The 24,375-nt window shown below is 37.7% G+C and overlaps 2 protein-coding genes across 4 annotated transcripts in view; both read right to left on the bottom strand.

Moving 5' to 3' along the window:
• Window positions 1-1,394: 1,394 nt before the first annotated feature.
• Window positions 1,395-6,772, bottom strand: LOC146679310 (uncharacterized). 2 transcript variants are annotated; one of them, NM_001447028.1, is given in 4 exon segments: window positions 1,395-2,758; window positions 4,487-4,588; window positions 5,752-5,919; window positions 6,572-6,758. In NM_001447028.1, coding segments are annotated over 2 exon segments (702 nt in total). In that variant the 5' UTR covers window positions 4,516-4,588; window positions 5,752-5,919; window positions 6,572-6,758; the 3' UTR covers window positions 1,395-2,085.
• A 7,926-nt stretch (window positions 6,773-14,698) lies between these two features.
• Window positions 14,699-24,375, bottom strand: part of Tmprss9l1 (transmembrane serine protease 9 like 1) — a 32,038-nt gene continuing 22,361 nt past the window's right edge. The window contains 9 exon segments of one of the 2 annotated variants that reach the window (NM_001447027.1): window positions 14,699-15,157; window positions 15,771-15,904; window positions 18,196-18,443; window positions 18,748-18,883; window positions 20,218-20,515; window positions 20,633-20,766; window positions 20,938-21,197; window positions 22,105-22,273; window positions 23,090-23,290. In NM_001447027.1, the coding sequence (NP_001433956.1) occupies window positions 14,879-15,157; window positions 15,771-15,904; window positions 18,196-18,443; window positions 18,748-18,883; window positions 20,218-20,515; window positions 20,633-20,766; window positions 20,938-21,197; window positions 22,105-22,273; window positions 23,090-23,290 (1,859 nt within the window). In that variant the 3' untranslated portion in view covers window positions 14,699-14,878. 2 annotated transcript variants of the gene reach the window in all.

The following is a 24,375-nucleotide window of genomic DNA, read 5'->3' as shown; positions in this document are numbered from 1 at the left end:
AAATGTTTAGTTATTAACCCAAATGTTACTAGTTTTGAGTTAACTATTTGATACAAAATTTTAATCATGTCCAGTATACTTACAAATCTGGAAGAACGAGAAATATCTTTAGATAGGGTTTATATCTTAGTAAAAATTTTAGGAAGTTGTACCAAAACTAAAAGATTATGAGATGAATAGCAGTAGTCCCTCTTGGTAATAGTCTCCTAATTTACTTTGTTTTGCTCTCCTTTGTCTGTCAAACCCATCAGGTGTCTCACATGATAGAGGACAGATTTGAGAGAAAATCTTTAAATAAGAATGATTGGATCAAAGTTTAGAGCAGAGACTGAAGGAACGGCCATTCAGAGCCTGCCCTACATGTGGCCCATAAATATACAGCCACCAAAACTAGATAAGACGGATGAAATTAAGAAGTGCATGCTGACAGGAACATCCAGAGCATGTCCAATACAGAGGTCAAAGCTAGCTTCAAACCACTGAACAGAGAACACGACCCCCGTTGGAGGAATTAAGAGAAAGGACTAAAAGAGCTGAAGAGGCTTGCAACCCCATAAGAACAACAATGCCAACCAACCAGAGCTTCCAGGGACTAAACCACTATCGAAAGACTATGAATGGACTGACCCCTGGCTCCTGTGTATGTAGCAGAGAATAGCCTTGTTGGGGCACCAGTGGAAGGGTAAGCCCTTGGCCCTGCCAAGGTTGGACCCCCCAGAGCAGGGGAATTTGGGGTGGAGGTGGTAAGGGGGGGTAGATGGCGGTGGGCAGGTCATGTGAATCTATGTAGCTTGGATTCAATATGGACTTTTTCTGCTTTTGAATATAGAGTCCATAACAGTTATGGTGATTCAAGACCTATTCGGTTTTGGACACATAGGGTAAGAACAGCCAAGATGGCTAATGGTCATCAGCTAAGGGGATTATGGTACCTGGAATGCCTCATTAGCAAAGGGGAGCATTTCAGGAATCTTGTAGCTGACTGAAAAGTATTTATCAGGAGAAAGGATATCATTGCTGCAATCAAACTGAGCTGATGAGATGTTCCTTTGGCAGAGATGAATGTGGGTGATTTCCCCAGACGAGGTCAGAGAAGGAGAAATCCAGCTAATGAATGGAGTCTCCCATGTTTCACAGAGCACAGAAGCTATCCACTCATAGTGTACTTCCACCTAAATTAGCCGTGTTTTTTTTTTTCTTATATACACACATCCTGTCAATGACCCTGGGTGCTGAACTGTCTCCTGGCTGCTGTATAAGAAAAAAAAAACCAATGACTGATCTAGACCTACTGCAAAATATTTTAAATAAAATTTACTAAAACCCTGCCCATCTTTACAAATTTATACTATAGACTTGGTATTGTTTCAGCACAAAGAGGTTTACAACATGGAACAAGAAGATAGTGTGTGGTTTTATTTGACAACCAGTTGTTCTCATAATCCACTTACTGCAGCATAGCCTCCACCCATATGAGTAAAGTTTTTATTCAGCTCAGTATTTCTCAATAGAAAAGTATATAGTTTGTGAGAGGATATCTGTATCTGTAGGCCCAGAGTTGGCTTGTTCACAGTAGGGGTTTGTAAGGGCTCTAGTTCCTCCTAGTGGCTGAGGCCCATGGATGCTACCAATTTAGTTCCATTTATAGTGTGGACTCCTTATCCTCCAATTACCAACCTAAGCAGAGGTGACAAAGCTCAGAGACTGTTAACTACAAGGACCCCACATTGCTTTCTTGTGGTAGTTTCCCCATGGTTGCTTTCCTGTTTGGTATAAGGTGGCATATTAACATCCTTTCATCCTGGAGATAGATCATATGAACCTATGTAACTTTGACTCTGTATGAACTCTTTGCATGTTTGTCAAAAATATTTGTTTACATAATCTTGGCCTATAGATTTCTAGGAAGGAAGACCTTCATATACCAGAGTGCATTTGCAGAGTATAGGAGACTATGGTTAGATGACATCAGCATCAGGATAATCAAGTGAATGTTTTATTTTAAATGAGTATATAACTGGAGTAGGTTTATGTAGACTCTCCCAGGAGTCTTCTGGCAATTACTGCTGGGACAGACCCCTCAGCTCAGGTCTTCTGATGAGGTTGTTTCATGGCAGCCACAGGCTTAACTCTGGTCTTTGGTCTAATTAACCACATCTCATATAACAACATAATGATGCTGATTGCTGAGAGCACAGCCGTCAGCATCCCCAGTGGGAACACATGGGTTTTCTGCTTTCTGAGCAGATCATCTTTCCCAACAGGAAACGTTGGTGGGAAATCAAGTGTGCTTTCTCCATAAAGGTCCACCACATGGTTCCAGCTCACTGCCAAAACTGTGCAAATGATGTTTAGAACCAGAAACAAGACAGAAGTGTTGTAGCACAGCATCATGAAATCGGGATATGGGGCTCTAATCCAGCACACCATAATAGCTACAGAACTGAAAATAAGGACTATGGGCTGCATAAAATTAGCTAATAATATCAGGCCCCGTGCATACTCAATTTCAAGTGAAATGGTCCAACTGGAGTTCATAGCGCTGTGCACTGGCACTCTGGTTATTGAACCTGATTTGTTGACTTCTTGATAGTAGTAAGCTTCCCACAGGCCAATGTATACAAGTTGTAAAGCCTTGTTGTTGAATTCCCACAGACGCCAGTATCTACTAGTAGCTAAGCTTATACCAAATCCCCAGACCATAAAGCTGCACAGAAGGCTTGCCAATCTGAAAATCCACTCCTTCGCTTCAGCAGAACTGTAGATGGGGTCATAGAAGTGCAGAATCAACAAGGCACAAGGAGTAAAAGAAAAGACACAGGATAAGTTATTGTTAGAGAGCTCTAGTTAGTCATACTTTGTTTCTTCTGTCTAAAAGTTGCATTTAACATTTCTACAAACATGTTATTCTTTTAATTACTATAACCAAGAATATAAAAAAGATTTTTTTCCTTTTTCAGTCGATATCAGTGGATTGGAGACTGCTCAATGGACAAGACCATTTGCTGTTCCAGCAAATTATCAAAGTTTGCTTCTCAACATCATCCTGAGGCAGTTCCCAACCTCTTGCAGTGGAGACAGTGCCTCTTCTGTCCTTAAGGACATGGCACCCACACACACACATACCCCCCAACAGACACACACATCTGTAATAAGTAAAACAAAAATAAAACAATTACAATTATTATTTGATGTTTTGCCTGCATCTATACCTATCTGCATACTTCTTGTAATCCTGGTTCCTGTAGAGTCCAAAAGAGAGTGCTAGAATCTTAGAATGAAATTACAGCTCTTGGTGAGCCATTATGCAGGTACTTGGGACTGATCCCTATTCTTCTCAAAGAAGAGGTAGTGAACTCAAATGTATCAATGAAATATGTGTGATTCATTTATATATCTACACATAGATATATGATTTTAAAATTGATAGATAAACACAAATGAGTAACTTAAGTATAGCTGTACTAGCTTTGGTAGGCACTGACATTCATTTTTTTTCTTTTTCTTTTTTTCGGAGCTGGGGACCGAACCCAGGGCCTTGCACTTGCTAGGCAAGCGCTCTACCACTGAGCTAAATCCCCAACCCTGACATTCTTACTTGTAAATTTGTTACAAATAATGAGATTATTTAACAGAAAACTATGAAATCTTATAAGTAAAATCAGGATCCTGAACATAATCGGGAAGATCTATTAAAAATGGATTTGAGGAACCTTGATCAATGATATAGCCATTGCCAAGTGTGAATTGGACCCTGGTTTCTATAACAAGTGAAAATGTAAAGCGACACCAAAAAATTATTTCCCAAAAAATCTCTTCAGTGTGGTTCTGCAAGAAGGGGAAAACCGAATTCTTCCAGTCACTAGAAGAATAGACTTCGTCCATGGCTGCATGGTTAGAATTCTTCAGAGACCCTAAAAACTATATTTTGTTGACCAGAAACATTTTCTCCTTCATACCCACTATAGTGGTTTGAATATGCTTGACCCAGGAAGTAGCATTATTAGGACCTATAGCCTTATTTGAGGAAGTGCATTACTGTGACGGCAGCCCCTCTCCATAGCTGCCCATGAGACATTCTCTTCTCCTGAATGCCTTGGATAAGGATGGAGAAGTCTCAGCTTCTTTTACAATACCATGCCTGCCTGGACACTGTTTTGGTGCCATGCTTTCTGCCATGATGATAGCTTAAAGCCACTATCACCTGAAACTCTGAAAGTGTAAGCCACTCCCAAGTAGATGTTGTCCTTATAAGAGCTGCCATGGTCATGGTGTTTCGTCACAGAAACGGAAACCCTAACTAAGATATATAGAAAAGGGAGCTTTGTGGAAGAGTGAAGGGGAATGAAGATTGCTGCCACACGAGACAAAATAAAGATGTTTCTCTTGGTAAGGGGTTTTCCGTGTCTCTATCTGGTCAACTGGATATGTTTTACCTGAAGGTCAAATTTTAAGGTGACTCTAGAGGTCCCTCTTTGGATCTTACCTCTGCACGTTATACGTGAATTTATACATTTGAAAGATGAGTCAAGAATGTTCTTAGTAGTAATGAATGTTGAGATGGGAATCACTGGAAGAAATAAAGCAACTGCAAAAACAAAAAATTACTGTGAGGCAGAATGTGTAACACACAGAAAATTCTCACCAATCTTATAACTTCTAGGTTTCTTCACCCTATTCCATTTTTTAAATGCATCTTATTACTTTATATTTCTGTTTCTATTCGAGTGACAGGTAGAATGGGTATGATTCTGTATAGATTCTGGGTAAATCTGGAAGGAGGTGGAAATGTTGAAGGGACAACTTAGTGACAGGATGAATGAAATTTAGTATTTCAATAAGAAATATTCATGAAATTGCAAAAATATTCCCAAAGGTGTGATCTCCAATATGAACAACGACTAATACAGTAAAATCACATACTTTAATTTACTAGGTTATTGAGGTATAACAAACAATCCATGTCAGGAAAATTCATCATTAAATGCAGTGCTCACTAGCTCTCCTCATATTGGATGAATTTTTATTTACACAGAAATATTTCCAACAAACAGATGAATTTTATTTTAAATACAGCATTGGCCAACATTGGCCATTTCTAGTCCTATAAAAATAAGAATCACAAATGACAGAAATTTGTGAAAAAATATAAAATATTTGCTTATTTGCCACTTTATCTCTGCTTGAATAAAACCTTCCTGTGCAAATTACATTTGTCTAAGAAGAAAAACACACTACTTCAAGAAAGATGTGAGATAGTTAAAAATCTTTGTGTATTTCCCATGGAGTAGACAGTGGAGAAACCAAGTCATCTCTCAAATTCTAAAATGTGGTATTCCAATGTTATCTATTATTTCAGTTTTAGAGTCTATTACAAAAAGAATTCAAGGAACACCTTAAATAGATGTTCATGAAGCAATGTTCATGGTGCTACTCACAATAAGCAAATATATTCATACTTGGTTGAAATATATTCATTTATGGCTGAAAGCAATTCAAATCTGAAGAAGGAGATTTTGAAATGCTATTTAATATGTGAGATGCTTGGGAAACCCTGTTAATTAAGGTCACAGTCCACCATGTCCAGAGAGCATCTCTGAGCTCAATCTAAAGTGGAGGATCCCTTTACCACCAGGGCTTCAACTTCTCTGAACTTGTTTGTGGATTCCTCTACCTGGAAAACATTCCCACTTTCCAAGTTCATATACAGTCCTGGTTGACCCCAGATAAAATGTGTACATACAAACTCACCATGAATAAAGCTATGCACACAACTTAAGTTTGTCTTTAAAAAGCTGTTTCATTAAAATCCTTGGAGAAGGTCTTCTCCTGCCACTCACTCCCAGCCCGACTGGAATCCTATAGACCTGATCTGGTCCCAGCTCCACTTCATCCATTTAGCCTGCTTTGCAGCACCTCCTAGACACCATTAGGGAGAGAGTGGTGCTGAAGAACCGCAGCTGTCCCAGAACATGAATACTACATGCGATCTTCAGTACAAAAGTGGAAGGAGAAAAATCACAAACGAACAGGTATTATAAACATTCACACATGAGAGACATATGGTAGAATGAAATTCATAGAGATGAATAGTATAAAGGTGGAAACCAGGCAATGTTCAGAGAGTGAGTATACTTCATAAAAGTAAAACTAAAATGTGCCAGAATTGTCTACAAACTATTAAATGACCGTATGCAACCGAACTGTGTGTTCCAAAAACCAAAACAGTCAGTTTTCTGTTACTTGTATTCTCCCAGTGAAAGTGCAGCACCAAAAGCTACAGAAGTAGGGAGGATCTAGAGAAATTAAGGGAGTGGCATGTAATCACAATATATGAAAAAGTGGTAAAAATATTTTAAAACAAAATTTATGAGGATGTGAAATGGCTTTAACATATAAAATGAAAGATACCACATTGGTTTGGATTACTGAGTCATGATTTAGCTATTTTATTTCCTAGACCATATGTAATTATATGACAATTTACATATACAAATGCATGATGCTCCACATCATATTACATAATTGTGGGAATCGCCCCCCTTTTAAAGAGACACTCAGAACCACTTACCTGATGATAAAAATCACAGCGTTCGGAGTGACTGCTGTATATCAAGGGCACCATCGGTTTAGATGAGCACGTTTGACACACCATCCAGTAGTGCTGACGTTCTTTCTGGAGCTGCCAGCTGTTTAAACCGGTCCTCCAGAAGTCTCAAGGCTCTGAAAGCTGTCTCTCAGGATGAGAAAATGTTAATGGCTGCTCAGTTCTGAGAAGGAACACTAAACATTCTTATGTTTCCATGACTACTCTAAATAGTTTGTGGATCCTGAGTAGCAAAACTATTCTAAGAGTAAGACAGCTTTGGTTAGAAACAACCATTACGTTTGTGGTGCAGAAAAGCAGATCAGCAGAGATTTAAATAACACTTTTAAAATTGGGCTACAGATCTAAACAATGAAGTCTCCACTGAGGAATATAGAATGGCTGAGAAGCATCTAAAGAAACAACCTTACTCATCAGGGAAATCAAAACCAAAACAACCCTGAGATTCCACCTCACACCAGTCAGAATGGCTAAGATCAAAAACTCAGGTGACAGCAGATGCTGGCGAGGATGTGGAGAAAGAGGAACACTCCTCCATTGTTGGTGGGATTGTAGACTGGCACAACCATTCTGGAAATCAGTCTGGAGGTTCCTCAGAAAATTGGACATTGAACTACCTGAGGATCCAGCTATACCTCTCTTAGGCATATACCCAAAAGAAGCCCCAACATATAACAAAGACACGTGCTCCACTATGTTCATCGCAGCCTTATTTATAATATCCAGAAGCTGGAAAGAACCCAGATGCCCTTCAACAGAGAAATCGATACAGAAAATGTGGTACATCTACACAATGGAATATTACTCAGCTATCAAAAACAATGACTTTATGAAATTCATAGGCAAATGATGGAACTAGAAAATATTATCCAGTTACAAAGGACCCACATTGTGTGCACTCAATGATATGCTGATATTAGACCAAAAGCTTGGAATATATAAGAAATAAATTCACAGTTCATATGAAACTCAAGAAGAAGGAACGACAAAATGTGGATGCCTCAGTCCTTTTTGAAGGGAGGTCACAGAAGGAAATACAGTGACAAAGTTTGGAGCAGAGACTGAAGGAAAGGTCACCCAGAGACTGCGCCACCTGGGGACCCAGCCTATAAACAGACACCAAACCCAGACAATATTGCTGGCAGGAGTCCGATATAGCTGTGTCCTGAGAAGCTCAGCCAGAGCCTGACAAATACAGAGGAGGATGAACATTGAACTATGAACAGGGTCCCCAATGAAGGAGTTAGAGAAAGGATTGAAGGAGATGAAGGGGTTTGCCACCTCATAAGAACAATACCTGGGGTTGGGGATTTAGCTCAGTGGTAGAGCGCTTGCCTAGCAAGCACAAGGCCCTGGGTTCGGTCCCCAGCTCCGAAAAAAAGAAAAAAAAAAAGAACAACAGTACCAACCAACCAGAGCTCCCCAGAGCTCTCAGGGACTAAACCACCATCCCAAGTGTACACAGTGATCGAGCTATTGTTCCAGTCATATATGAGCAGAGTGTGGGCCTTGTCAGGAATTAATGGAAGGAGAGGCCCTTGGTTCTCTAAAAAAATCGATGCCGCAGTGTAGGGGAATGTTGGGGGTGTGGGGAAGTCAGAAAAAGTGGGTGGGTGGGTGAGGGAGCATAGAGGCAGGGGAGAAGGGATTAGATAGCATGTTTCTGGAAGGGAAACCAGGAAAGGGGGCAGCATTTAAAATGTAAATAATAAAAAATAAATAGAAGAGAAAATTCATGAAACAAAATAATTAGAATAATATGAACTTAGACAAAGGATGCTGACAAGCTTCAGCAAGACAAGAGACATGAGATCAGAGTTCAAAACTCCTTTTAGAGTATATATAGAATTTTTGATAATTATAACCTAGAAGATAAAAGATACACATATTCAGCTAGTGAGAACTAGTAAGAATCCAGCAATAAAAGTAGAATGACTAACAAAATATAACATGTTTACGTGATGCAAGAATGATGTAAAATAACGTAAGAATAGGATTTGTCATTTTTGGAAAAATTGGTTTATACCAGTTTTCTGTAGTGTTAATTAATTTAGAAAAAAGAACTTTTAAACAAAATTTTAAGAGGATAACAACAATAATTCCTAAGTCTGAGTTATCCGGATTAATGAAATTTGCAAGTCGTATGATTTGTCACTACAAGTTAATAATATACTGCTTAAAATAAGATGATTCTCCCCTCCTTTTATTCTGCATATCCACCTGCAATCGTGGATTGATGCAGTGCACAGCACCCCACAATTCTACAACATCCCAGGAGGTTGGCTCTAATTCAAGACACGGGGTGAGACCCCACCAACCCTGCCATCTGGTAGGACCCTAGCAAGTCCAGTAATCATAGGCCATGCCCCTCTCTGTCAGAGCTTCCTCCTCTTCTGCTCAACAACTACTTCTGCAGCAGTCACTGATGGATGCACCTCATCAAGTCCACACAGGTTGCCTGCACCCCAGGAGGCCTGATTACATCCAAGACACACCCAGGCCAGCCACCAGGAGAGACATCCCAATGGTGAAAGGCAAGCACAAGAACATGTTTCTGTGCCTTTTTACTCTTACAGCTTTTAACATTCTCTGTATATTTAGTGTTTCAGTTATTATGTGGCAAAAATATTTCCATTTCTTGTCAATTCTATTTCATGCTTTGTAAGGTTCTTGTATGTTTATGGGCATCTCTTTCTTCAGGTTAGGGCAGTTTTCTTCTATGATTTTGTTGAAGATGTTTTCTAGCTCATTGTACTGGGAATCTTCAGTATCTTCAATTCCTTTTATTCTTAGGGTGGTCTATTCATAGAGTCCCTAATTTCTTAGATATTTTGAGTTAGAAACTTTTTCATTTGGCACTTTCATTTGGCACAATTTCTGCTATTGCATCTTCTGCACTTGACATTTTCTCTCATATCTCTTGTATTCTGTTGGTGATGCTTTCATTTGCAGTTCCTGTTCTCTTTCTTGGGTTTTTCCATATGTAGGGTTGCCACCACATGTGTTTTCTTTATTTTTTCTATTTCCATATGTATGTCTTGGACTGTTTTATTCATTCCTTTGGCGGTTTGTTTGTAATTTCCAGTGTTTCTTTAAAAGATTTGTTTCTTCTTTAAGGGCCTCTACATGTTTGATTGTTTTCCTATATTTTAAAAGAATTATTAATATCCACTTTAAAGGCCTATTCATAACTTTCATGAGATAAGGTTTAAGAACATAATCTTATTCTTTGGGTGTGTTAGGATATCCAGTACTTGCTGTAATAGGAGATCTGAGGTTTGATGGTCCCTATTTCATTGGCTTCTCTTAAACAGCCAGTAAATATCTTCAACAAAATCATAGAAGAAAACTTCCCTAACCTAAAGAAAGAGATGCCTGTAAACATACAAGAAGCCTACAGAACTTCAAATAGATTGAACCAGAAGAGAAACTTCTCCTGTCACGTAATAGTCAAAACACCAAATGCACAACACAAAGAAAGAATATTAAAAGCATTAAGGGGAAAAGGTCAAGGAAAGGTCAAAGGCAGACCTATCAGATTTATACCAGACTTCTCGCCAAAGACTATGAAAGCCAGAAGATCCTGGACAGATGTCATACAGACCGTAAGAGAACACAAATGCCAGCCCAGGTTACTGTATCCTGCAAAACTCTCAATTAACATAGATGGAGAAACCAAGATATTCCATGACAAAACCAAATTTACAAAATATCTTTATACTACTCTAGCCCTACAGAGAATACTAGAAGAGAAATTCTACACCCACAAAAACACACAAAAATATCATCTTCCAGCAAAAATAAAAGACACACACACACACACACACACACACACAGAGAGAGAGAGAGAGAGAGAGAGAGAGATACAGAGAGACAAAGAGTTAGAGACAGAGAAAGGAGAGTAATACCTCCAATATTAAAATAATTGGAACTAATAATCATTGGTTATTAATATTTCCCAATATCAGTGGGCTCAATTTACCAATAAAAAATAGGATAACAGACTGGATATGTTAGTCAGATCCATTATGGTGCTGTGTACAAGAAACATGCTTCACAGACACAGAGAGGGACTTCCTTAGAGTGAAGGGTTGGAAAAAGTCTTTCCAAGCAAATGGACCTAAGAAAGAACCTGGAGTTGTCATTCTAATGTCCAATAAAGGAGTCTTTCAATCAAAAGTAATCGAAAGAGGTAGAAAAGTACATCAAAGGAAGATTCCACCATGATGATGTCTGAATTTTGAATATTTATGCCCAGAATGCAAGGAAATCCAAATTTGTAAAATAAACTTTGCTAAAGTTCAAATTATACATTGAACCCCATGCAATAGTAATCTATAGGCAATTAATATATTGTTATAATTTGTTAACTTAAATGGATTTTTATAGTTTAAATTTTATTATATACAGTATCTTTTAAATTATACTTAAATAATTTATACAGTATGTCATAAGGAATATAATTTCGGATTTTTAAACATCGTACAAAATTTATATTTAAAATATTTGGGAGATACGATTGCCTTGTTGGCCTTAAGGTACAAGAATGAACATTGTTCATTGTGAATAAGAAGGTTTGTGTCACTGCTTTACATCAGGTGGTCCTCTTACAATGGTGAAGACACATTGTAGGTTGAAAGCCTGGGGTCATTTAAATCCTACTGAGGTCAGCAGTCCAGATGGAGAGACATATGTTTGTTGTTTAAATTTTTGTGGTTGTAGTAGATATATATTTCTTTAAATGAGAGTTGGACCCAAGTTTGTTTGTATGTATGTATGTATGTATGTATGTATGTATGTATATCTCCAAGTACATAGAGAAAACTGAATGTCAAATATATGAAACATATGCATAGGAAGAAAAATAAGCCTTATTTTAATAGTTAATTAAAAGTGTATATATGATTATATTAAAGAGTATGATAAGATAATTGATAATTAATTTATATATTTAAAATATTTAACAGTTATAAGTATTTGTATAATTAAATTGAAACTGAGGGCAGGGTCAGGATAGGAATGGGCTACTAAGTTGGGAAAAATGACAAGGACCTTGGCTGAGGAATCTATTCTCGTGAGTTCAAAAGTTGTATTGTAGGTTTTTTGGTTATCAACAATGAAAAATTTAGCTGTAGGAAGGGAGTTTCATAGACCTGCTGATGTAAAGAATATTGGTAAAGCATGTATGGAAACGCTATCCCTGTCATCCTTACAGGTCCAGAATTTAGCATCTCCTCATACAAGGGAAGCATTTTTGACCCTCCCCAAGGAGGAGAGCAGAAGGATGAGCCATGTTTGGCCAAGTGGCTGCTACAAGATGGGGCAGGCCAGTGGATGTTGGTGCTTTTGGGAACCCAGGCCTCTGAGAATTTTTCCAGACAGGCTGGGAGTGTAAAGGGGTAGAATATTCTACCTTTTCATCAGAGCCATAAGCTGGGAGGTTATGTAAAACAGGATAACGACTTCCCTCATTGGACCTAATATTTTTTATCTACAAGATTGTCTGGCTGCTGCAAGGCTTCTCCCTTGTCTATGGTATAATTTACCTGTGGCAAGGAACAGCTCATCTCTGGCTTTAATCTATCAATTCTAGTGGAATGGGTCTCAAGCTGCCAGAGTGTAGACCTCTGAGGTAGCCGAGCACTGATGCTGCAACAAAGAAAAACAGGGTGGGAGTTCATCTTCAAACTCCTTTCTCTTGGCCTGGGAGCTCTCTGTCTCCCAAACATCTTATCTCAAACGTGCTTCTCCAGAAGCCAAGGGCAGAGGCGTGTGACCTCACCATATTTTTACCATCAATGAGATTACGTTGTTTAGTAGAAACATTCATCAGCCTGATTTCCAGAGTCCCCCTCTGAGAACTCTGAGCTCCATCTGAGGGGGGCTGTCACCCATATTGGAGAGGTTCACTGACTTTGCACTTCTCAATGGCTCATCTTCATGATACCAGCTGCGAGAATCTGGATCCAGTAATGGGTGAAGGGTGTAGAGTCACAAACCCAGGAAAGAGATTCAGGAGACCAGCATCGAGGTCCAAATCTAACGTATTTTACAGAAGCCAGCATTTTATGTAGCCTTTGAATCGATGAGAAAGATACCTGGACTCTGCAGTCATCAAGCATCTCCTGTTCACAGGAGGAGGTGCCAAGCTGCCAGCATCTGAGACCACTCTCACGCGGATAAGAGGAAGCATTTGCTTCCCTGTTCTTGGCCCAGTCTTAGGCTCACTAATTTGCTAGGTTTCTCTGTCCTGTGTCATTTGATTTGCAGGGGACACAGGCTCTTGCACTACTAAAATGGCATGGAAATTTCCTTTGCTGTCCTTGGGGCCCCACCCAGGGACCACAGCAATAAAACACTGTGTTTTTCCTTCAGAAGAGATAAGACATGGTCTGCAAGATGGGATGTGAACTCTACTGTAGCATTGAGGGGGTATTGAGAGTCTCCACACTGATGCTGAAGTGATGCCTGTTAGGGTTCTGGACAGAGGGAAACATTGACTATGACCTGCGATGAAAACTCTTCTGAAGGCCCATAGTATGAGTTTCTACATTTCTTGTTGTCATTGTACTGAAGGGTGGGAGACAGTACTTCTACCTTGGCGTATGTGCTGGTCTTGAGGTCCATTTGTTAAAAACAATATTGTTTGTAGAATAAACATTTTATTTATTCCAATTTAAATGATAATGAATTATTTCTTACATATGAACAAGAATGTATAGCCAGGAAGAGGAGAAAATACACATTTGATGTTAAGTAGCACATTTCACTATGAGGTAAATTTCACTGGCTTTTAAAGAATAAAATGATGCTAAACCAAACCATTGTATATTTTTCATATTAAATATGATTTTGGAATTGTTTAACATTAAAAGTTAGAAAATAGAGAATGATAATACAGTGCTTAAGATTGCTTGCTGCTCTTTTCCTGCCCTCACAGTTACTTATAAATACCTATAATCTCTGCGTGTTAAGACATTCAGTACTCTCATCTTCATGGACACCAGTTCTTATGTGGACATTTCAATATGCACAAGTCATTATGAGACAGGGGATCCAAGCAGCACAGTGGTTAGAATGTTCACTGTTCTTGCATATGATTTACAGTTGGTTCTCATTATCTGTTATGCATCCCACAATTGAGAGTATCGTCAATGGAATCCATTGCCTTTGTAATGCCATGTGCGACCCAAGATTGTACACATGTATATACTTATTCAAACAAATAAAAATAAAAAATATTTTAAAAATAATAGAATTGGGGTTGGGGATTTAGCTCAGTGGTAGAGCACTTGCCTAGCAAGCGCAAGGCCCTGGGTTCAGTCCCCAGCTCCGAAAAAAAGAGAAAAAAAATAGAATTATTCAGGAAGAATCACCATCTGTGACTTCAAGCAGTATTACAGAGCAATAGTGATAAAAACTGCATGGTATTGGTACAGAGACAGACAGATAGAAGAGTGGAATAGAATTGAAGACCCAGAAATGAACCCACACACCTATGGTTACTTGATTTTTGACAAAGGAGCCAAAATCATCCAATGGGAAAAAAATAGCATTTTCAGCAAATGGTGCTGGTTCAACTGGAGGGCAACATGTAGAAGAATGCAGATCGATCCATGCTTATCACCCTGTACAAAGCTTAAGCCCAAGTGGATCAAGGACCTCCACATCAAACCAGATACACTCAAAGTAATGGAAGAAAATGTGGGGAAGCATCTCGAACACATGGGCACTAGGGAAAATTTCCTGAACAAAACACCAATGGCTTATGCTCTAAGATCAAGAATCAACAAATGGGACCTCAGAAAACTGCAAAGCTTCTGTAAGGCAAAGGACACTGCTGTTAGGATAAAATGGCAACCAACAGATTGGGGAAAGATCTTTGCCAATCCTACATCTGAGAGAGGGCTAATATTCAATATATACAAAGAACTCAAGAAGTTAGACTGCAGGGAGACAAATAACCCTATTAAAAATTGGGGTACAGACCTAAACAAAATATTCTCAGCTGAGGAATACTGAATGGCTGAGAATCACCTAAAGAAATGCTTAACATCCTTAGTCATCAGGGAAATGCAAATCAAAACAACCCTGAGATTCCAAAGAGTGTACATAACTCAAGTAGAAATATAAAGTAGCCAATGTTGAGGAAAATCCTGTTTATTAAAACAATATGTAAGGAGAAGCTACAGAGAATAACAGTATTTCATTGATTTTTTTTCCTGATTTCCTATTTACAGTTCAACAGACTTGCATAATGTATTTAATTAACTACAAAATAAACATCCTCATCACTGCAAGAGTCATTCCAAAGTAAAATAGCGGTGTGGTTGGACGTCTAACAAGACTAGAGGATTTCGGGTTTTCTACCCAAGGATTGAAATCCGGGTTTAAGGGATAACCTGCCTTTGCTGTGGATGACAAGATCCAGGAAAAGTGTGGGCTCACTATAGTAGCTAAATGTTTGAGACTGGTGAGACCTATTTGTATCCATTTGCCATTGCCAGATATCGGCCTGCACATAACAGTGCTTCCAGGACTCACTGACTCCTGTAAAATAAAACAAAGAAAGACATGTTAGTTGCTATCCAAAGAGATCATTTATTCTCAAAACTCAGAAATTATATTAGCATCATTTAAAAAGTGAACAGCATGGAAAGAAATGAATCTTTCTTATCTCAAATACAACTCCCAAATACCGGACTCAACACGGATTATACTACATGACTGAGTTTTCAAAGGTGAAGTTGAAATGGTTGAACTGAGAGACCCATGTGTAATTTTCATGACTGTAAATCCAGGGGAGCAATAAATGGATGAATTCGATACTTTCTAAAAGGACAGAGTTCAAGATTTGATGGGATAAATGAAATATGAGAAGGAAGAAGATGAAATGGCTAGATTTAATACAAACACAGACAAATAATAAATAATATATTGTACATAAGATCACATATTTTGGAAATTTCTGTTTAACTTAGTTGAATAAAATTTATTCCTTTATGTATGTAGATAATAATACATTGCATTGAACTGAAATATTTAAAAATAACTATTGTCCTTTGATTAAGTAAAATATACGTTCTTTATATCTGAACAAGAAATAAATTCCATATATTTATGATATAAAATAAAAAACAAAAATTAAATCTGGTCTACTTACCATATTTATTTCAGGTCCCCTGGCCTGTGAAGCATAGCAAACAGTAGAACCCCCTATGTCTGGGTAGAGATAGGCACAGTTGGAAGCTCCCATCAATTGTATCTGTAGAACTTCTGGGTTTTCAAGTATATCCCCTAGGAAAATAGATGAGATAAAAATTTCATGTATTCCTGGAAGTGTGGACAATCCTGAGACCTCAAGGGAGACTAAAACTTCTGCTTACATCCCTGGCCCAAGAGGAACCTGCATAGTGCCCTCTGGATACAGGAATATATGAGCAGTGGAGAGGAATATATGCTGGTTTCTTCCAATGTCCAGAACTGAACTGAACTGGTCACACAGCTCCCTGCACCCAAATCCTATGGGGGGAGAGAGCTGAACCCTCAGAAGTGAGACAATCCTGAGAACTCAGAGGAGACAACTATTTTCCCGCATTGCTTTCAATATTTTTTCTTTGTTTTGTGCATTTGGTGTTTTGACTATGTGATGGGAGGAATTTCTTTTCTGGTCCAAAGGTCAACTAACAAATAAAGGCAAACCTATCAGAATTACCCAGACTGCTCATCAGAGACTATGAAAGCCAGAAGATCCAGGCAGATGTCATACAGACCCTAAGGGAACACAAATGCCAGCCCAGGCTACTATACCCAGCAAAACTCTCAATTAACATAGATGGAGAAACCAAGATATTCCATGACAAAACCAAATTTACACAATATCTTTCTACAAATCTAGCCCTACCAAGGATAATAGATGGAAAACTTCAACACAAGGAGGGAAACTACACCCTAGAAAAAGCAAGAAAATAATCTCTGTGCAACGAAACCAAAAGAAGAGAGACAGACAAACATAATTCCACATCCAAATATGAAAATAACAGGAAACAACAATCACTATTCCTTAATATCTCTTAACATCAATGGATTCAATTCCCCAATAACAAGACATAGACTAACAAACTGGATACGCAATGAGGACCCAGCATTTTGCTGCCTACAGGAAACACACCTCAGAGACAAAGACAGACACTACCTCAGAGTAAATGGCTGGAAAACAATTTTCTAAGCAAATGGTCCAAAGAAAAAAGCTGGAGTAGACATTCTAATATCAAATAAAATTGACTTTCAAACAAGAGTCATTAAAAAAGATAAGGAAAGACACTTCATATTCATCAAAGGAAAAATCCACCAATATGAACTCTCAATACTGAATATCTAAATACAAGGGCACCTACATACATAAAAAAAACCTTACTAAAGCTCAAAGCACACACTGCACCTCACACAATAATAGTGGGAGATTTCAATACCCCACTCTCATCACTGGACAGATCACGGAAACAGAAATTAAGCAGAGACATAGAGAAACTAAGAGAAGTTCTGAACCAAATGGATTTAACAGATATTTATAGAACATTTCATCTTAAAACAAAAGGATATACCTTCTTCTCAGCACCTCATGGTACCTTCTCCAAAATGACCATATAATCGATCACAAAACAGGCCTCAATAAAAACATATCCAATGAAAGAAAAAAGGAAAAATGTCATGTATATAAATGCTATTGAAAAGACAGATTTGGGGTTGGGGATTTAGCTCAGTGGTAGAGCACTTGCCTAGCAAGTGCAAGGCCCTGGGTTCGGTTCCCAGCTCCGAAAAAAAAAAAAAAGAAAAAAAAAGACAGATTTGAGATAAAATTAAAACCTATTATTTTTTCTTTCTTTTATTGAATATTTTTATTTACACTTCAAATATTATTCCCTTTTCCAGCTTCCTGTCCATAATCCCCCTATCCCATCCCCCCTTCTTCTATAAGGGTGTTCCCCTCCCCATCCACCCCACCTTCCTGTCCCCCGACATCCCCTACACTGGGGGTCCAACCTTGGCAGGACCAAGGGCTTCTCTTTCCTTTGTTGCCCAATAAGGCTATTCTCTGCTACATACGCAGCTGGAGCCCTGGGTCAGTCCATGTATAGTCTTTGGGTAGTGGTTTTGTCCCTGAAAGCTCTGTTTTATTGGCATTGTCGTTCTTATGGGGTTGCAAGCTCCTTCAGCACTTTCAGTCCTTTCTCTCATTCCTCCCAAGGGGGTCCTGTTCTCAGTTCAATGGTTTGCTGTTGGCATTGACCTCTGTATTGGACATGCTCTGGCTGTGACTCTCAGGAGAGATCTATATCCGGTCCCTTTCAGCATGCTATACCCATCCTATTTACCTTATTATTGTAAGATAATAATACCTTATTAACATTACAAGCAAAAATATATCTTAGGGTAGGTTTCCAATTTACACAAATTTAAAGATATTTTTACTAGGTACCTTAACAATTACAGTTACAATTCTTCCTTAAGTGTCATATTAATAGTATGTTCCTTAGTTAAAAGAAAATATAACAACTAATAAGTAAAATGAGAGTTGTGCTACTAACCTGGGTTGACAATCTGAGGTCCAGACAGCCAGCATTCTGAGGTGTTTAGATTCCTAATATTGCCCAAAGGCGCCACTATGGGAACAGAACCCTGGCCTTCTTGAATTCTCACAAGAGCTAGGTCATTTCTCACACCCTGATTTGATAACCGGAATTCTTCATTCAGTAAAATAGAAGTCACCTTAACAATTTTCAGAGTTGTCCCAGGATTCCGAAAGCCCAGTATCACAACAGTGTCTTTGGGATTCCTAGGCGTAAGTGGATATCGATAACAATGAGTTTTACAGGAAACTGTAAACTTTACAAACTATGTTTACCTCCTTAAACTGGGTTTATTTGTTTCTTTGTAGAGGAATGAAAACTATACATGAGGTCAGAGTTCATAAACAATCAGACATCAAATCATTTATACACACACACACACACACACATACACACACACACACGTGAGAAAAATAGAAAAGATTAAACAGTTATAGGCACCTTGCCCAAAATAATCTTAACAAAATACAAGTAATATAAAATATGAGAAAATATGTGACATAAACTTACATGTGCCTGACACAGTGGGCAGCGGTGAGAACCCAGTAGCTATTAATCATGGAGCCACTGCAGATCTGATTGCCACAGCTGGAGATCAGAGCCTGCCATGGCATCGTATATTGCAGAGAAATATGATCCCCTAAAGCTGGGTTAAAAAAAAACAAAATTATAAATGCAGGATAAATATGGTGTAAATATAACTTGATCCCACTTTTAAACTTTTTAATTCCTAATCTAAGTAGTAAAAAAACCTGGCATTGTTAAATTTTATTTTGAAATGAAAGCTTCTTTAATCTTTATGAATATGTTTTTTTCCTTAAAAATTATCTTCTTATTTTTCCTATCTCACTGGGGAAAATATTGGAAACCATTGTATATAGTATATTCTTTTCCTCTTCCAAAGTTATGTAAATACTACTTTAGACTTTTGTAACTATTTGTGTGGGTAGTAAATAAGAGAGCTTCATTTTAACGTATATAAAATGAATGATGATCTTGGATATAAGACCATAGACTCCAAAGTATCGGAGACTAAGCTTACTAATTTTAACAACTTGTAGTAGCTATGAAATGCTTAGTAAGAAATTTCAAGATTGAATATTGCAAAGTACTCATGTTAAATAAAATAAATCAAACTTTATTCACTGTCTAACCATGGCTGATTAATATACGTATACAAATTGGGGAAGATAATTTGTCTGTTCATAAAAAAGCGAGGAAATAAAGGGAAAAATGGAAGCATGACTCTCATTACTGGTATGCATTTTATTCACCTTTCTATGAAAAGTTTTTAGCTTTGTATTTCTGCAAATAAATAAAGAACCTTCACTCGTTTGAAAAATATTTTTTCAATATAATTGCAGAAGCATATGTAACATTATAACCTTGATTATATGTAGCATTAGTGGACATTTCAGAAGAAATTCATGTAAAATATCTATTAGTGATATGGTGATTTGCTTCCAAAAACTAAAGAGGAAAATATGGCAATCACAGACACACATTGCAGAGTTGTTTCTGTATGGGGACCTACAGAGTCAGTATTACCTAACAATAAAACCAGGCATTTATTTTGAAAATAATTTTAACACCTAAATATAAAATTGATACACTAATAGAAAGAAGTCTTCTAGAAATTAAACTGCCAAAGTCAGTTCTGCACTTTGGCTTCTAAGAATGTAAGAAATTATTTACTTTTCTAGGCCTCAAAGTACTCATCTATTGTGATTATAGTAAGAATAGCCAGTTACATATAAATTGTAACATCACGAAAGCTGAGTAGTGTGATAATTGTAAAGTGCCTTTGCCTGTGCATGTGCACATGCGCACACACACACACACACACACACACACACACAGGAATATGAGGCAAACAAGAATAACAGACCTCCTGTGGACGCAACTTTTGCTTTCCCTTTTTTATATTTCTATTTTCTCAATTTTTCTTAGATCCCTTACAATGATATTTTTGGGCCTTACCCTGAGGCTCTGACAGAGAGATGAAGTGTGGAGTAGATTCAACTGAAGCTGTAAATTTTGAGACTTTTCTATTGGTAAAGACTGTCACGGAATTAGAAACTGAAATAGTCACAGGTTCTTGATTGGACCAGGGGGCGTGGCTGGGCTGTGTGACTCTCTGGAGCCAGGAAATGAAAGGACTAACGTGGCTGAAGACATAGGGCTTTTTGCACTGTTCATCAAAGTGAATTAAAATCCCCATCTGCACCCACGTGTCTTTATGTTGCAGATGACAGACCAAAGGTGCCCCAAGATCACCCTATAAAAATAGACAACACAGTATTATTCGACAAACTGAAGGATGAGAATAGATCATATCTGTTACTAAATTGTACTTCTTTTTATCCCTGCCGTCCGTGGTTCATCAATTTGTCACCTTGCAGCCAGATTCCCCCATAGCTTTCTTGGCTTCTACACAGAAAGTGAACTCATTCAGTTGAGGCCAAAATTTGTCACAAGGGCTGATTTGCATGATGCTCAGGTGCCTTTTTTGCAGGATACCAGGACTTCCTGAAAGAAATCAGAAAGGTTTGTGTGTGTGTGTGTGTGTGTGTGTGTGTGTGTGTGTGTGTGTGTTATTGTCATACAGAAGGAGAAATATTATGAAAATAAAAAGATAAAACCTCAATTTATCTTAGGAAAAATCTACTGAATTAACCTACTGTGTTCATCATGACTTACCCCTCATAAGGGACCAACTGGGTAACCAGCAGTCATACAGCTGGATATGTCTCTCCTGATCCAGACTCTCCACCAAGCAAATAGGAAGCACCCAAGGTTGAAACTGTAGGGGCTCCTTCAACAAGAGCAGGCCAGGTCCCAATGGTCCACTGGAACCTAAATATGGCATGGAACGGTGAATCCCTACGATTTCACCCTGTGTAGCGTCCTGAAGATCAACCAGCCCCACTTGGACTAAAGCCAGAGCTTCTGACCGTTTTCTGGAGAAAAATACATCAAGAGATATAATTTTACATTTTAATATAAAAAAATCTTAGAGGTCACATGAAATGCAAGTGGACAGTAAAATATTATACCAAATTATCTAATTTTATTTTGGAAGAAATAGGTATTGGTTTAAGGTCTAATCAATCTAGTTACCTTACTAAGTTGCTTGCATAAGCGATAACCCATATTGGCCACAATCTTCCTGATTCTGCCTCTTGATTGATACTACAGGATAACTAGCTTTTGAACACAGAATGCACTCTTGCTATAATTATTTACATTACCTCTAGTAGGTATATAATGCATTGTTGATCATAAAAGTTCATTATAGGACTCAACATCAGAATCTAAAAGTAAATCTTACAATGATGCAAAAAATATTATATTACTAAATTTCAGTAATTATTTCTGCCATATACTTGAAATTAAGTTAATTACAATGAATGTATATTGTTGGCTGTAAGGCCAACAATGTCTCAATTATAACCGATAAAAATAGAGGAACTTTTGATTTGAAGTTAGCACTTTCCATATTCTTATAGGTAAAAACAATATAAAATTGGGATATATTTTCATAACCCACAAATATATCATTAGGATATTAAATGCATCTTCAAAATAAACAATAATTTTGGCAAAAGCATGAAGTAAATCAAATACAACAGAATGTCATACATGTCATGGCCAAAGTCTAAAAATTGTTCTCATCTATTTTTTGAGGAATACTGTCATATGAAATGAAAAAATGTATCACTTAGAATGAGTTGATATATCAGATTTAAATAAGAAATAATATGAATATTGAAGAAGCTGCATTTCAAAGGAAGATATTCATTAACTATCTCAGTTAACATCCACATGTGATATGGAACCACCTTGAAAAGTTTTATTCAGACTTACACAAAATTGGCACATCGAGCAGACGTAAGGATCCACTTTTCATTAAGTATGGAGCCTGCACAGAAGTGGGAGTAAGAAAGTTGCACAGAAACCATCCAAGGAAATTCACCTATTTCAGCTTCCCAGCAGTTGGGACAGTGGGGGACAAGGCCAGGGCGTAAACCACATTCTAGAAGGAACCCGCATAAAGTTTGAGTTAGTGTTCTTTCTTCTTGAAACATTTCTATTTTAGTTTTATGCTTAAGAAAAATGTTTGCGGATCTGACATCTTTAACTTTGACTAAATACAGGACATTTGTTACTAAGTTATTCCAATTTTCATTATATGAAGAGAAACTCTGTCCCTCCCTAAATATTTTCAATTCTGCTTATCTGCTTCTCAAGTGAAATAATATTCCAGTCCAAAGCACTAAGTGGTTTTGAAATACTATCACACTTTCGTGCACATATGGCCACAACCTATAACTCTCCATCTGAATTTAAGTCTTGTTGAACATGAAAGAACCATGTCTGGTACGGAAAATATAGAGAACTCCTCATATTCAGTGGTGGTGAAGTTGTGATTATTGTGAAGTTATGTATGAACAATCACTAATTTACTAACATACATCGCTTACAATAATTTTGGAAGAAATCGCTTCTAAATAATTTATAAACAGTTTTCCTAGTATTCATTGTCAATTACGGCCTTTGCCCCCAGAAAAGAAAGAACTATATACAATAGACAGTGACTAACATGAAAAATAAGATTTTTGGGGGCTGGGGATTTAGCTCAGTGGTAGAGCGCTTACCTAGGAAGCGCAAGGCCCTGGGTTCGGTCCCCAGCTCCGAAAAAAAGAACCAAAAAAAAAAATGCCCACGAAAAATAAGATTTTTATTGATAAAAAGATTATATATCTGACCTCAGAAATTTTATTCATAATTTAGGATAATGTCATCTCATCTAAACAATGCAATTCCAATATCTGTTTATCAGAAAGCTTGCCTGTGGTTTCATGAGAAAGAACTGCTGTTTTGTAGAGCCATAGAGCTTGAAGATTATCTTTCCATACCATACTAAGGTGACATCCCGACAAGGAAACATTAAGTATCGATTCCTTAAAAGACAGTGGTTCCATTAAGTGCTTATCTTGAGGGCCAAGTTGAGGTGGAGGCATCAGGGTAGGTTTCTCCCTTGAAAGCGTCTCTGGAAAAGGGTCGAGAAATAAAAATTTAAGACAACAGGATGCTCAATAAGTTTGAGAGCCTTAGTTCCTAGAGCAACGTATCAGAAGTATTTGAAAACCAGAAAGGAAAGGAGACTTCAGGATGGAAGAAAATGAGGATGAGTAATTAGAAAACAGAGAATCAGTTCAAGAAGATATGTTTTCGGGTTGGGGATTTAGCTCAGTGGTAGAGCACTTGCCTAGCAAGCGCAAGGCCCTGGGTTCAGTCCCCAGCTCCGAAAAAAAAGAAAAAAAAAGATATGTTTTCGCTGTGTGAGTAGGGTGTCCATGGAGATGGAGAGTACTGTAAATAAAAAAGAAAAAAAGGCTAAAAGTAAAAAGTTAAAAGAGCCACACAGGACATCAGAGTTTTTTTGTTTTGTTTTGTTTTTTGGTTTTTTTTTTGTGTTTTTGTTTTTTATATCGATGATTTCTTATTTGCTACAAAAGCTTTCACGAAGAATTCTCTCCAAAATCAGTTTGATATAGATATGAGATTATTAGTAAGCTTGCTAGGTTACAATGAGTCACTGCTATTTTTGCCTTGTATAGCACTTATCTGCGTTGATAAGGTGATACTTGTACTGGCAATAAAAACATGAATGCCCAGTAACTTATTAGTATGATTTCCCCACAAATCTCAAGCTCAAAAGGAATAAATATGGATATTGCATCAATTTTAAAACATAAAGGCTGGACCTTAATTTATCTGATTCAAGTTTGGACCCACTTATTAGATCAATTTTGTACTTGAAAAAAATGAGATAAAACCAGTTTTACACAGAGTTCTAGATCTGTCTTGTTTTTAGCTGTGGGTTATCCACTCTGATAGATAATAAGTAGCTTGACCATTGGAGATATAAAGTAGGGCTAAAAATCTGAATATTAAAGTTTCAAACTGAGTCCAGGGTTTAACACATTTGGTATTAAGGTGCATCTGTAGATAGGTAACAATTTTAGAGTAATTTGGAGAACAAATACCTGAAATTCTAAAAGGGCCTGTGGTAGTCTGTGTTCGTGTATTTCTGTAGCTCGACCCTGGAGATTTAAAGCCTACCATGGACTA

Source organism: Rattus norvegicus, chromosome 14 (assembly GCF_021556685.1).
Source record: "Rattus norvegicus strain SHRSP/BbbUtx chromosome 14, alternate assembly SHRSP_T2T, whole genome shotgun sequence".
NCBI classification, from domain to species: domain Eukaryota; kingdom Metazoa; phylum Chordata; class Mammalia; order Rodentia; family Muridae; genus Rattus; species Rattus norvegicus.
The sequence above is the reverse complement of the archived record's forward strand: the minus strand, read 5'-3'. Positions and strand labels throughout refer to the sequence as shown.